The sequence below is a fragment of the Canis lupus genome, chromosome 14, assembly GCF_003254725.2.
Source record: "Canis lupus dingo isolate Sandy chromosome 14, ASM325472v2, whole genome shotgun sequence".
NCBI classification, from domain to species: Eukaryota; Metazoa; Chordata; class Mammalia; order Carnivora; family Canidae; genus Canis; species Canis lupus.
This window is the reverse complement of record NC_064256.1, coordinates 39,329,038-39,344,113: the sequence shown is the minus strand read 5'-3', so window position 1 is coordinate 39,344,113 and position 15,076 is coordinate 39,329,038. Positions and strand designations below refer to the sequence as shown.

At 50.5% G+C, this 15,076-nt stretch overlaps 1 protein-coding gene across 2 annotated transcripts in view; it reads right to left on the bottom strand.

Annotated features, from left to right (window-relative positions):
• The window catches only part of NFE2L3 (NFE2 like bZIP transcription factor 3), a 35,507-nt gene extending 21,159 nt beyond the window's left edge, over nucleotides 1-14,348 (bottom strand). For both annotated transcript variants that reach the window (XM_025464418.3, XM_049093728.1), the window contains exon 1: nucleotides 13,492-14,348. In XM_025464418.3, the coding sequence (XP_025320203.1) occupies nucleotides 13,492-14,055 (564 nt within the window). In that variant the 5' untranslated portion in view covers nucleotides 14,056-14,348. The remainder of the gene's footprint in view (nucleotides 1-13,491) is intronic.
• Nucleotides 14,349-15,076: the final 728 nt, after the last annotated feature.

The following is a 15,076-nucleotide window of genomic DNA, read 5'->3' as shown; positions in this document are numbered from 1 at the left end:
ATTCAGTATTTTCTTAGCTGGTCCTTCACTCATTCATTCAACTATCATTTACTGCAAAGTGTGTTATAAAGCTAAAAGAAATTAAAAGAAATGTGTTATGAGAAGTGACAAATAAGAATTTTCCCCGGGGTTAGTGTGCTGCACATAAAGCTGTGTAACCCAGAATCCCCTCAAGGAAGGACCAGTGGAGACAGGGCCTCCAGCTGAGCCTTTAAGGATACCTCAAAGGAAAAAAAAAAAAAAGGATACCTCAAAGGCTGACAGCTACTTCCCCTGAGGTCACACCCTCCCCTGGGCACCCAGAGTCCAGGACTGAGCAGGGAGAGTACAAAGGCCTGGCCATCTTGGCCCAATGTGGGACAACTGTGATGAACCACACTAGCCCCAAAGCTCCTGGTTTCATCAGCCTGCATCAAGTTTGACTTCTATTTCTGTCCTCCCTTCCCTAGTTGTAGTGTCCATGGTCACACCCTTATGATCATCCTGCAGATCTAACTTGATCTCAAGAATCCACCTCCCAGGGAACCCAATTTGTGACATCACAGTTAGCAATTTTATCTTGGTGGGAAGAAAGGAGAGACCACATCTCAAGGCAGTTTGGGGTAGAGGACTCAATATTGTAATATTTCTACTGAGAAAGTAAAAAAAAAAAAGGCTATTGCACATGTAGTATAATTTGCACAGCCTACAAGGCGCCTCAAAAGTCCAATGGAGGGGCACCTGGATACCTCAATCTGTTAAGCATTTGATTCTTGGTTTAGGCTCAGATCATAATCTCAGGTTCATGGGTTTGAGCCTTGGGGGGGGAGGGGCTCTGTGCTCTGCATGGAGTCAGCCTCTGATTCTTTCTCTCCCTCTGCTCCCCACTCACCGTGCATGGTCTCAAAATAAATAAGTGAAATCTTAAAAAAAAAAAAAAAAATTTCCCTATGGACAGCTCAGATCCAAAAATGGCTGAGGAAAAAAGGCCATCCTACTCCTATCAGCTATATTACCTTGGGCCTCAGTTTCCTTGTCTGTTAAGTGAAAGGATACTTTATAATTCACATTTTAAGAAATTGGTTGAAAAAAAGCACTTCACACATTAAAGATGTCACAGTAATTACTACTCCTTTCTAATGCTTTTTGATTCTGAAGTTACAATTAAAGACTAACTGCATGCAGCTCACTCAGAATGTCAAGAGAAAGCCATACAGGCCCTGGTACCAGTAATTACTATCTTTACTCTCTTCTCTTCCTGTTTTTCTCAACTGAGTGACAAGGAGCTGAGATACACCGTACATGTGTTTTACAAGTACAGTTGTATATACTGGAGATTTATGGTCCATGCTCTTAAGAATAGGGAAGTCAAACCCATCATTAAGTTACTTTTTATTTGTGTGTAGGTGATTTTTACTTTTGTGGGGCTGGGACTCAATTAAAAAAAAAAGTTTCTGTGCTTGCCATAGGAAGCCATCGTAAACTAGTGAGCTGGGGCGCTTAATCATAGCTAAGAATCCAGTGACTTGGACTGAACTGGCACCTGTAGAAGGGTCCTCCCCCACTACAGTCATCTCTGCTGGGAGGGGACTCATCTCTTCCTCTGCACAGGTCCAGGATCATGTCATTTTGCGCCCCTTTCTAAAATTTGGTTCTCCTGTCTCTAAAATACCATGGCTTCTGGATTTTCTCCTATGACACTTCTCCTGTTCTATATAAAATTACAATTATTGGGATCTTTTCTTTCCTGATGGGCTAGAAACTTAGACACCTGTCCTCCAGCTGTTATTTACGTCTGCCACCAAGGTTAAGGAGCAGAACATTGCATGCAAGTTTTCTGAATCAGTGGAGGTAGTGGGAAGGGGGAGAGGGGAGCGACACGGGGCTCTTCTCTTTTTGTTAAATTTCTGAAGTTCCTGATAACTGGCAATATGATTTCCAAGCCCGAACTCCTTATAATGTATTGGGGACCTGAATACTGGGATGGAGAGCTTGACCCTGAAAAAAGGCTTTGTGAACAGTCCCAGCTGGCTTAACTGGGCCTTTCAATTATGCTTCTGGGGGAGGAATGACTGTGACCTGCTTTGACCTTTAGGGTTGGATGAACCTTCAAAGACAAAGAACAATGTGGTGCCTACAAGAAGGATGACATCAGAGGGAGAGGGGTGAAGGCCAAAGAATTCTGAGGCCCATCTCTAGGCTGGAGGCAAGCTGGAGTCATTAGGTCTAGAGAGAAACCAGGAGCCAGATAAAGAGGCTGTGTCCTATTTGGCCTGGGTGGTTTTTAATAGCAGTTTATAATAATTATAGCTCACATTTATTGAGCACTCGCTGTGGGCCAGGCACCACATCCATGATCTCATTTAAGTTGCTCAGCAACCCTGTGAGATAGGTACTGCTGTTACCTCGGGTGCCAGATGATGAAGCGGAGGCACAGAGACATTAAGCAACTTGCCCTAAGTCCCATAGCTTTTAAGTGACAGAACCAGGATTTGGCTGCAGGCATTCGCCTGGCAGAGCTGGCTCTTAGCCACCTTGTCTGTCCCTCCAGATCTCCATGTGCCTGCAGAAGCCGTCCCCCCCCGCAAACCTGGGGCTCGGAACAGGTGGCTTCCAGCAGGGCTCAGGGGTGGGAAGCGAAACAGGACAGTGGAGGCTGAACAAGGAGGAGGCCAAGCCATTTCTCCCCCTGAGGGCCTCACCGTCCTCACCCTCACCTGTAACACTTTCAGCCCTTCCCCTGACCGCCTCTGGGTGCCCTACCATGCCCATCTGCTCCGTAAGAAGTCATTCATGACGTGCCTTCATGGGAGCCATCTAGGGCACACCCGGCCTCCTGCCAGAAGCCCAACGGCCTCACCACCAATGGCCCGCTGCACCCACTGGCTTCACGCAGAACAGAAGAGCAGGGGAAGGGCTGCCGGGCAGGGCTGACTCCGTCAGCATCAAGAAGTCCTGTCTGTCTGAACCTCACCGTCCCCTGCGGACACGGCTGGCTGCTGTGCCAGGTGTGGGCCTGGCCTGGTCAGGAGGCCAACAAACCAACTGCGGAAAAACTACTCACAGACTGTTTGGGGGACCTTGAGTACTGACTGGAAATTTGGTGATGTTAAAGAATTATAGTTGATTTTTTTTCTTTAGGTGTGTTAATGGTTATACTCTGGTTATATTTAGCAGAGTCCTTACATTTTAGGGATATATATATAAATATTTACAGTAGGTTTTCTGAGTCAGGGAAGCCAGCGAGAAGAGTAAGACAAGGACAAAGCTGGGCTTTTCTCTTCTCTTTGCTAAGTCCCTGCAAAGAACTGGCACAAGAATTCCAAGAAATGATATCTGGGATTTGTTTTAAAATAAGGAGGTAGGGAGGAGGCTGTTACAGACAAAATAAGACTGGCCATGAACTGTAATGTTAAAGCTAAATAAACAACAGGGCCAGGAGGTTCCATCACCCTAGTCCCCATTCTCTCCACCTGTATGCTTGAGAATTTTCCATAATAATGTACAATACAAGCTATTTCTGAAGGCCCTGGAGGAGGCAGGGAAGCAGCTCAACAATTGGCAGGAGTGCTCCACATGGCTAAAACGAAGTCATTTGATGTGACTGCCCACTAGAAGTCAAATGGGCAGTGCTTCTAAATAGGGGCCTCAATACCTAGGACACAAGGGCACGAGTGCCAACTCAGACTCGATTGTAAAAAAGTGCTGTTTCTCATGCAGGTGGCACCTCCAGGCAGACTGAGGCGCCGGGGAGTGGAGAGGCAGGCAGTAGAAATTCATTTATGATTCATTTATTTTATGCTGGAATTACCCCGGCAGGCAAGACAGGCCAAGTGAGCCTCAAAATGCATGATGTTTTTCGATTTTCTTTACTCTTGAAAATTTCAAACACATAAAATAAGCAGAAAACAGACTTTAGGAAACCCTCCATGCACACCCATCACCCAGTTTCAGCAACTATCAGCATCCTGACATGCTTTTATATCAATACCTTCACCTCTCCCTGCAGAACTATTCCACCAGTTTCTAGGCAGGATTTACACAGACAGGAATGCATAAACCTTAGCTGTACAATTTTGATAAACGGAGGTGCCTATGTAACTCACATCTCCACTTGACACAGAACATTTTTACCTGCCTAAAAATTTCTCTCCTGTTCTGATATTTCTACCTTGCCTGCTTTAGAACTTAAGCAAGAGCTTTAAACTGCATTTATGTGCAAGCTATAGCTGACCTTTGAACAACACAGATGTGAACTGCGCCAAGTCTCCTGATATGTGCATTTTTTACAGTACTGTAAGTGTATTTTCTCAGTAACATTTTCTCTAGCTTCCTTTACTGTAAGGACACAGAGTGTAATGCACATAGCATACGGAATATATGTCACCAATTCTTCATGTTATCAGTAGGCTATTAATAGTAACGTTTTAGGGGAGTCAAAAGTTCTACTTGGAGGGGCCTCTGGGTGGCTCAGTCGGTTAAGTGGCTGCCTTCAGCTCAGGTCATGGTCCAAGGGTCCTGGGACGGAACCCCTCATTGGGATCCCTGTTCAGCAGAGAGTCTACTTTTCCCTCTCCCTGCCACTCCCCCTGCTTGTGCGCTCAAATAAATAAAATCTAAAGAAAAAAAAATAAAATCTAAAGAAAAAAAAAAGTTCTACATGGATTTTCACCTTTGTGTGGAGTCAGCACCCCTAACCTCATTGTTCAAGGATCAACTGTAGTTCTACATTCATTATTAGTTTTTTGGCAAGCTAGTTCCCCATCCTCCAGCGAGGAACTAGAGAAATGTGGCTTTAACTTGAAAACACCTGGTAGGGGATCCCTGGGTGGCTCAGTGGTTTAGTGCCTGCCTTTGGCCCAGGGCGCGATCCTGGGGTCCCGGGATCGAGTCCCTTGTCAGGCTCCCGGCATGGAGCCTGCTTCTCCCTCTGCCTGTGTCTCTGCCTGTGTCTCTGCCTCTCTCTCTCTCTCTCTCTCTCTCTCTCTGTGTGTGTGTCTATCATGAATAAATAAATAAAATCTTTAAAAAAAAAAATAAGAAAAAAGAAAACACCTGGTAAACCAGAGCACTAGCCCTGGCCCTGCTGCCCAGTCCTTTAGCTCTTCTGAGCCTTAAATTGATGAAAGGGCAGGCTTTCAGCCAGACACTCCTTCCACGCAAGGGTTGCAGAATATTAGGAGGCCATAGGAGATGAGCATTATGGCTGAGGTTAAGCTTGTGCTGGCTCAAAGATCATCTGGAGGTCTGGTAAACTGCAGATTCCCAGGCCCCACCTGAGAGGCTCTAGTTCAGCTGATCTGGAGTGGGCACCGGAATCTGCATTTTATTTTATTTTTTTAAAAGATTGATTGATTGATTTGTTCGTTCATTCATTCAGAGAGAGAGAGAGAGAGAAAGAGAGAGGCACAGACACAAGCCGAGGCAGAGGGAGAAGCAGGCTCCACACAGGGAGCCTGACGCGGGACTCGATCCTCGGTCTCCAGAATCACGCCCTGGGCTGAAGGCAGCGCTAAACTGCTGCCCCGGAATCTGCATTTTAACAAGCAACTTAGTAACTGATGCACTCACTGGATCACTCAGTTCCTTTTTTTTTATTTTTTTTAAGATTTATTTATTTGAGAGAGAGAGTGTGCTAGTGCATGAGCGGGAGGGACAGAAGGGCGGGGGGAGAGAATCTCAAGCAGACCCCACAGAATGCAGAGCCCAACACGGGGCTCTATCCCACCACCCTGAGATCACAACTCAAGCCAAAACCAAGAGTTGGACACCCAACCACCTGTTCCACCCAGGCACCCCAAAACTCCGCTCTTAAGAAAGGTTAAAGAAAGGGGCGCCTGGCTGGCTCACTCCTTACAGCATGCAACTCTTCATCTCAAGGTTTTGAGTCCAAGCCCCACACTGAGCATGGAATCTACCTTAAAAAAATAAAAATAAAGTCCTTCTTTTAGATGAGCCTTCATGATCAGGGCTTGCCTCGTCAACAATTCCAAGGCCTCCCTCATATAACAGCTCTTCAGATATTTTGAGTGGCCCGTCTTGTTCTTTCCTCAGTCTGACCTCAGCATGGACCATCCCCACTCTGCTCCACCATTTCCGGCACGATTTCCCCCTCACAAAAGAGGGTTCCTCTTTTCCCACCAAAGCAGGTCCCAGTATGACCTAGCAGTCTGATCCTGTCCTCCAGAGGACAGCAATTTCCTGGACATTCGACCCCCAGTTCGGGGGCAATAAGAGCAAATCATCCGTTATACGTCTAGTAACACGCCAGGACCCCGTACCACCCCTTGGCACACGGGGTTATAGTATCCTCAGAACTCTCCCCGAAACAGGTTGATGTTCTCCTTGCACCATCTGGAAACCAAGGCTCACAGAGGTTGCCCAGGAAGAGATGGAGCTGGGGCGGGGAAGGCTGGCTCCACGTGTCCAAGTGGCCAGGCTACCACACTCAGTTAAGCAATGAAACGCTAGCCGAGGTGTCGCTGGGGACGTACTCCATACGCGTAGTTAACAGCTACAGTCAACCAAGTGACTTTCAGTAACAGATGATTGTGGTTGTCTGAGTAAGCCTCACGCAACCAGCTGAAGAACTTAAGAGCAAAACTGAGGTTTCACTGAGGAAGAAGAAATTCTGCCTCAAGCCTGCGGCATCAGCATCCACCCAGAGTTTCCAGCTACCCAAAGTTTGGACCTGCCAGCATCCACGATCACATCAACCAATTGAAAGAAGTTTCGGAAACAGATAGACACACACGCCCATCTACATCCGTACACTTATCATCCTGGCTCTATCCTCTGAAGCACCCTGCCACCGATGGGAACCCAGTTCTCTGAAACCTCAAGAGGCCGGGTCTCGCTTCTGTGCCACTGTCCATACTCTGCCAACCACCATCGGCAATTCAACCAGAACCAACCCAGGGGTGGGTCTGGAGCTGCGGCCAGCTTCGGCTGCTCAGAAGCATACCTGAATATTCACACGGATCCTCAACTAGAGTTTGAGAATAACTTACTCAGATCCAAAGGCTGCCACAAACGGGGAAAGTTTGCCTTCACAAGTTTGAAGTTTAGCAGCTGGTGGGAGGTATGGTTTACTCAGTGCTTAAGAACAGTGACTTGTTCTATTCTGGGTAAGGTACACTGACTTGCTCTATAACTTTAGGCCATCCTGAGTTTCACCACCTGATTAATTATAATGCCAAGCTCAAAGTCGGCTTTCCATGGCCCCCATCACTCAAACTGGCATTAAATGGTCAGATGGCCCATCAGGATTTCAGATCTGACCTACTTACTAGTTGAGACTAGCCTTGAATGACCACGCCACATTCACGCTCACGGTATCCTGGAAGTTCTGCAAGGCCGATGCGGGGGATGGAAGAGGAGTGCTCAGCAGAGAGGCTAGCTGGACTGGCCTCTGCTCTTGACCCTGTCTCTGGTGCTCCTTGTAGGTGAAAGTAAAGACCCAGTTTCTATGCTCAAGACAAGTAGAGCATTCCAAGGCCCATACATGAAATATTACACAGTGTGCTCAGGGCTCAAAGACAAGAACAGGAAATGCCTGTAGATGAAATGACGATAGTGGAGATGAGTCTGAGAATTTAACAATAAGACTTGGAAGGAATGAAAGGATGGATTCTGGGCAAAGGTAACAGAGAAGCACAGGAAAGCATGGGACTGTGCAGGGTGGGGGTGGGGTGGGAGGTGGGTGGGAGTTTTAGGTGGAAACTAGGCCACAGGTAGAGTGTTAGTGGGAGATTAACTCAGCTAGGGCAGTTGGGGAGTTAGGTCACACTAGCCAAATGCAGAGCCTTGAATGACAAAATATAGAACTGGTAGGTAGAGGCCATCCCTGGGTGGCTCAGCGGTTTGGCGCCTGTCTTGGGCCCAGGGCCTGATCCTGGAGTCTCAGGGTCTGAGTCCCACATCAGGCTCCCTGCATGGAGCCTGTTTCCCTCTGCCTGTGTCTCTGCCTCTCTCTCTCTCTCTCTGTGTGTGTGTGTGTGTGTGTCTGTCATGAATAAATAAGAGAATCTTTAAAAAAAAAAAAAAAAAAGGAACCGGTAGGTAGGTAATGAGCTGGTGGAGGCTCCCCAAATGAAAGTGAAGAGACAAACATGAGCTTTGGAAAGCTGTGCCCGGCAACAGAATGAAGTGGAATAAATTGGGGCAGGGGCATTAAAGCCACAGCTGAATTAACAGCAATCGCTAACATTACTGAGGGCTTACTGAGTACCAGCCCTGAACTTGTGTGATCTATTTAAACATCACAAGGACTCCCTAGGGTACTCTTATCATCCTGCTTTACAGATAAGGGAACCAAGGCAGTAAGAGGTTAAGTGTGCCCCAGATCATACAACCAGGCAGTGGCTTCTGAGATCTGCAGCTTCCCCAGCTGATGTGACCCCCATGCCAAGCACACCTGACCACTAGGCCCAGCCTGCCTTGGAGTTGGGGCCCAGGCCCTGTGCTCTGATTTCTGAGCAGAGAAGCAGGGGAAACGGAGAGCAGCCAAATGGTACAAGGGACACTGCAGAGGGGTTATTTCTATAACCCCCTTTTTTGAGGTGAAGGATTGACTGGGAAAAAGTTTGAAGCAGAGTTCCTTAGGGTTACTTGCACATGAAGTCGGCAAAAAAACCAAAACAAAACCAAAAAACCCCCAAGTTTGCTCATGAGCATACACCAAAACCTGCAGCAAATGATCCTAGACAAGCTGCCTCCAGAAACTGTTGTAGCCTACTTGCTAAGCCAGCTCAACAACCCAAGAGCTGCCAGGAAAAGGGATGTGGTGACTGTATAATAGATTGACTTGTGTCCCTCGAAACCCATGCTGAAGTTATAACCCTCAGTACCTAAGAATGTGATTTTATTTGGAAATTGGGTCACTGCACATGTAATTAAGATGACAGGGGGAGGGGGCACCTGGGTGGCTCAGTGGTTGTCTGCCTTCGGCTCGGTGTGATCCTGGGATCTGGGATCGAGTTCCACATCAGGCTTCTTTTAGGGAGCCTGCTTCTGCCTCTGTCTCTGCCTCTCTCTGTGTTTCTCATGAATAAAAAAAAAAAAATCTTTTTTTTTTTTTAAAGATGACTGGGGCGGGAGGGGTGCTAATTCAGTGTGACTGGTGTCCTTATAAAAGGGGAAATGTGGACACAGACCAGCACACAGGGAGAATGTCTTGTGAAGATGACCGCAGACACTGGGGTGACAGTAGAAACCAAGGGCCGCCTCTGAACAGTGGGGTTGTGAGCTTAAGCCCCATGTTGGGTGTGGAGATTACTTAAAACTAAATTCTCAAAATAAAATGAGAAAGAGAAAAAGGAAAGAGAAGAGAAAGGAAAAGAAAAGAGAAAAACCAACCAATCAACCAACCAAGGGTTGCCAAAGATAGCCAGCAAACTACCAGAAGTAAGGAGAGGCCTGGAACAGGTTCTGCCTCTCAGCCTCAGAAGGAACCAAGCCTTGATGTCCAACTTTCCACCTCTAGAACTAGGAGACAATAAATTTCTGCTGTTTAAGCCACCCTGTTGGTGGTACTTTATTATTGCAGCCCTAGGACACGAAGTCAGTGACCTATGCCATCTTTCCCCATAAGATCACAGGTGAATTTTTACCTTGAGTAAGCAAGGTAAAATTACCAAGTCCTTGAGTAAGCAAAGAGCCTCCTCTGACACTTCTTTATACCACGATGTATGAAGGTCAAAGGCTACCTCTGTATCACAGTTGTGAGTTAAAAACAAGCGTTTGAAATTTCACCTATCAGGGCAGCCCGGGTGGCTCAGCAGGTTAGTGCTGCCTTCAGCCCAGGTCGTGATCCTGGAGTCCTGGGATCGAGTCCCAGGTTGGCCTCCCTGCATGGAGCCGGTTTCTCTTTCTGCCTGTGTCTGTGCCCCTCTCTCTGTGTGTGTCTCTCATTAATAAATAAATAAAATCTTTAAAAAAAAAAAAAAAAAGAAAAGAAAATTCACCTATCTCCAACTGCCCAGGCACCAGGATTAACTTCGCTTCTGAAATGACAAATTTTACTTTATCAAGGAGCTTCTTTTTCTTCCTTTACTCTTAAAAGCGAGTACTGATTGTCTCAGATTCTTCCTGTGACCTGAAGAAACCCGGTCTAATCCTCCTCCAGGTCCTGCTGGACCCCTCACCCAGCAAAGGGTCCCCATTCTGGGGCTTGAAACCATTATGAAGATGACCACAGGCCACTTAGCTTCCAAGTGGAGACAGCTCTCTGAAATACGGGTGCTGGGAGCTGGCTACAGGCGGTTATCCATCTTCAAATACGCTTACATATTCAAATTTGCAAAAACTGTTCCAGTCTCTGTTTAAGCCGTGCATTACTTTGAGAACACGTGCATCATCAGTTGTGAGTGGTTTTGAAGGGAAGCAGGTCTGCCCTGGGGAATTCCGGATTCTGTTTTCAGATAATGATTACCCCACTAAGAAATGAAACCAAAGCAGTACTTTCTTTTGATACCTGGAAAATCCCCCACTCCCAGGAACATTTTTTGCAAATGTACAAAAGTTATGGAAAATTATACCACACAACCAGAATCTCCCACAACTCAAATATATAAGCCATCGGAATTATTTATTGAAAAAAGAAACACAACAAACCTCTGATGGTCCTGTAGGACAAAGCACTCCTTCTTTTCAAAGTTAAGAGTAGCTAACTTTTAATAAGTGCTTAAAATGTGACAGGCACGTGTCTAAGCCTCTTGCAAAAAATGAATGAATTCTCACAACCATCTGTGGTGGGCACCTTTAGCATTCTCATTGTGAGGTGAAAAATGAAGCAAACAGGTGAAGAAATTGGCCCAAGGTCACACAGAGCTGCAAGTGGTGGAGCTGGGATTCAAAGCCAGGCAGTTCAGCTGCAACACACCACACCCCCTTAAACAAGCAAACAACCAGGTCAGACTCATAAACAAGACAAAAGGGAAGAGTTGAGTGGGGACGGGTTAAGGAGGGTGGGTTGAGAATGGAGGCGGAGAAAAAAGATTGGCAATCATATTCCAAGCTGACACTCCACACAAGCTTTTCCCATTTAATTTGCACAAACCTTACAGTAAGAATCACTCTCCCACCTGACATTGGTAAGTGACAGCCCTAATCCCAGGTCTGCTGACTGCAAAACCCGGGGCTGCTTTCCCAACCCACTCTCCCCCAGTCATGGTTTCAGATTGCAACCTCACCATTACAGACGATACAACCTGCTTTTAACAGTCAATCCAGCATCAGGGGGCAGTGGTGCTGAGGTCAGGAGTGGAAAGCATCACCCCATCCTAGATACATGCTTGTTCAGAGAACCCGGGTGTAATCACAGGTGCTTAACTAACATGCTAACATGAGTGTCAGAAAGCTCGGGTTCTGGTTGTGCTTCTGGCACCACGGTGCGGCTTTAGCCAAGTCCCCTAACCTCGCTGGGCCTCTATTTTCCTGAAGTACAAACTGGATAGAAGGATACCCCACCTGCCTACCTCTCAAGTTGATGTAAAAATAAGATAAAATAATAAAGTGTATTACCAAATACTACAAACTTACAACGAGGCAGAAGCTCCTTAGGTTTTCTGGTTTTGTTTTTAAAAGACATTACCAAAGAAGGTGAACTGGCTGTGAAAACTGTAAGGTATTCCACAGCTGATCACTGCCAGAATGAACATAACCAAGGGCACCTACCACAGTCCAGCAGGTCCATACAAGCTAGCTGGGGAAGGCAATGCCAGGGGGGGTTGGCCCCAAATGAACTTTATCCTCCCCCCACCCCAGGAAAACTGGGCTCCATCTTCGATGGAGGTGTGGCTGGTTGCTGGCCCCCAGAGCTTCCCCCAAAGCAGGTTTGCCAGTCCGAATATGTAATGCTGAGAAGGGGAAGTCCTCCCAAGGCGAACAGCTTCACCTCCCTCCAGGTCCTGGTATGCTTTGCAAGTGGGTGGCATTCAGCAGGGGAGGGGAGGGTGCCATCTGCTGCAGCAAGGTGCATTGGGTTTCACAAACACACACACACGTTACAGAATCAGGAAAGGCTGTAGTGCAGCATGCGCCACCTCCTTAGGAGATAGAGGATTCAGGTGATGATCGAGATTGGATGAGTGAAGGGGAAGAAACTTCCACTTTTTGTTTTGGACAGAAGCCCACCCAAGACTCTCAGTAACCCCCCACCCCATTCGTTCCGGCCTCAGGAAGAGGAAGGGATCAGATCTGCATAACAGTGAATCACAAGCACTTCGGCACAATGACCCCTCCGGGAGAGGGTGGAGAAGCTCGTCTGGCAACTGCCTACACAAACAGGGCAATTCTGAAGAGCAGCAAACAAACCAGTCTAGCCCCAGTTCCCATTTTGCATAAGATTGCACTCCACAGAGACAACATCCAAGCAACACCTGTTGATCGATACCGACTGTTGACACTAAGGTATGGGACAAGGGATCTTTAAGAAGGCCCCCTTGAAGGAACTCTGGGTAAGGCAGTTATGTGAAAATTGGTTAAAAAAAAAAAAAAAAAAAAAAGAGTGTCCTGAGACTCCAAAAGCCAGGAGGAGCAGCATACAGATACTTTCATCAGTTGATTTTGGTGCACTTTGTTTCAAAAGGATGTTAAACCAGAGGATCTGAAACCATAAATCAGAGCACTTGTTAAGCCAGTAGGTGACCATCAGGGTATCTGCTTTCTTTATGCTCAGAAGTCACACCGGGCGCCTGGGTGGCTCAGTCAGTTAAGCGACTGACTTCGGCTCAGGTCGTGATCTCGGGGTCCTGGAATCAGGTCGGGGCTGCGCGCTCTGCCGGGAGTCTGCTTGTGTCCCCCTCCCTCTGCCCCTCCTCCCCGCTCGTGCTCGCTCTCTCTCTCTCTCAAATAAGTAAATAAAATCTTAACAAAAAAAAAAAAAAAAAAAAGTTACACATGTTCCAGGAGGGAGGAGGGGTCGTTAGGCGCCGGGGATGGTTAGGTCACAGCGGGACCGCCTGCCAAGTGGCCTGGGGCTGAACACTGACCACGGCTCTTTAATCCAGGTAAGCAACAAAAACGAACCGCAACCGGGTTAAAATGCGCGCAGGGGCCACCGCGTTGGACAGGGAGCAGGGGTTCCTAGGAGAAACCTGTCCTCCCGGGGGCCGAGGCCTCTTTCGGGTCCTCCGGTTCGGACACGGGCTCCAGGAAAAAGACATCTCCGTGTACGCGAGATACCGAAGACCGCAGGCAAGGAAATTACCAGCATCCCCTCTGCCTTCCGCAGCCCCGAACTCTGGTTCCTCTAGAACCAAGCGGATGACTTCACCCACTTCTTTGTCAGACACCTTAAAGCCATAGCGGCCGAACTAACAGCTTTCGTGGGGATTCACAAAAAGGAGAGGCCAGAGTGGTCCCGAGACCGGAGCCACCCAGGGGCTGAGGGTGGAGGGCGGGCGGGAGTGGCCCCCCGGGCGCGCCCCAAGCCTCCGGGGCTCCTGGCCACCCCCCAGCTCCCCAGCTCCCCAGCTCCCAGCCCCGCGCGCGTCCCCGCTCTCCTGTTACCTGGTTCGCGCGGCCGCCGGCGTCCAGCACCTGGGCCGTCGGTCCCGCCGGCGCCCTCTCCTCTTCCCCGGCGGCCACGGGGCTGCTCGCAGCCGCCCGGGGGTCCCCATCCCCCGGCGCAGCCTGGCTGCTGTCTTCCACGCCGGCGCCCACTCCCCCCGCGGAGGCGGCGCTGGCCGTGGCGCCGAGCAGCCCGTGGGCCCCGTCGGCGTCCGCCGCCGCAACGCTGTGCACCAGCCACGCATCCACCCGGGTGCGGGGGATGAAGGGGACCCCCAGCGCGCGAACCTCCCGAAGCAGCCGGCCCTCGGGCTCCGGCTCGCGGCCTTTGGGGTGCAGCTGGTCCGCGCGCCCCCACCCTGCCGAGGCCGCGAAGGGGCTGAGCGCGTAGGTGGCGCTCGTCGGGCCGCCAGCCAGCAGCAGCTCATCCCAGAGCAGGGTGGGCGGCGGGAGCAGCAGGTAAAGGTCCAGGTCCAGGTCCAGGCGGAGCCCCGCCAAGCTCAGCAGGACGGTGAGGTGCAGGAGGCCACCGCCGTCCGACCACCGAGGTTTCAGGTACTTCATCTCCCGCCGCGCGCCCGGGACGCCCCTGCCGGCGCCCGCGGGTCCCTGCGCTCCGGCCGCCGCTTCGGCACGTGCGGGCCCCGCGCGCCGCGGGCACCTGCCCGGAAGAGACGGAGAACCGAAACAATGGGCCCGGGCCGCAGCGGCCGTCGCGGGCTCTCGGGGCCCGGCACAAAGGCGCTCCTGCGGCTGCCGCCCCGGGGCCCGGGGGTCAGGAGAGGCGGAAGACCGGCCACCTGCGAGGAGAGTCAGCGGCCCGGCCGCCCCGCCGCCCAGCGCCGCGGCCAGGCCCCGCCCCCGGCAGGTCCCGCCCCCCCGGCAGGCCCCGCCCCCGGCAGGCCCCGCCCCGGGCCGCGGGCGCCGCCGCCGGGGACACGCCCACGGCCGCCCCGGGCTCGCGCCGGGGGAGGGGCTGCGGGGGGCGGGGCCCTCGGGCTCAGCGGCTCTGCGGGGGGGACGCAGTGCTTTCTGGGAGCAGAGGTGGTTCGCGGCCCGAGGTGGGCTGGGCGGCTGTCGGTGACCGTGCGGGGTGGGAGTAGGGGGTCGGGGTGCAGGGGAGTGGGCGGGCACAGGATGTGTAGGCCCGGGGCAGGTAGAGGCCCGGGGCAGCATGCACAGGCCTACCCCCCACGTGAGAACAATGGCTGGCACGCCGAGTCCAGGAGTCCGACCCTCGGTTCCGTACCCCAGCCCCACAGTCAGCTAGGCGGGTGACCTCGCGTAAATTAACTTCTCTGTACAAATGGGGATAGTAGTACCTGCCCAATAGGGATGCGGTGCAGTAAGGTGAAATACTCTATGTAAAGCCCACAGTTGGGATGAAACCGCATTCCACCCAAACCCCTGTTCCTCCCCACGCCCACCCAGCCCTCCAGGCCCCGTGCTCCAGCCTCACCACCGATCCCTCACTGTTCCCTGGGCACGCCCTGCACACCCCCTCACTGTTCCCTGAGCACGCCCTGCACACCGCTAGGCCTTCCCTTGTGGTCTGCTTTGCTCCGTAAGCGAGGGTTAAGAGCAC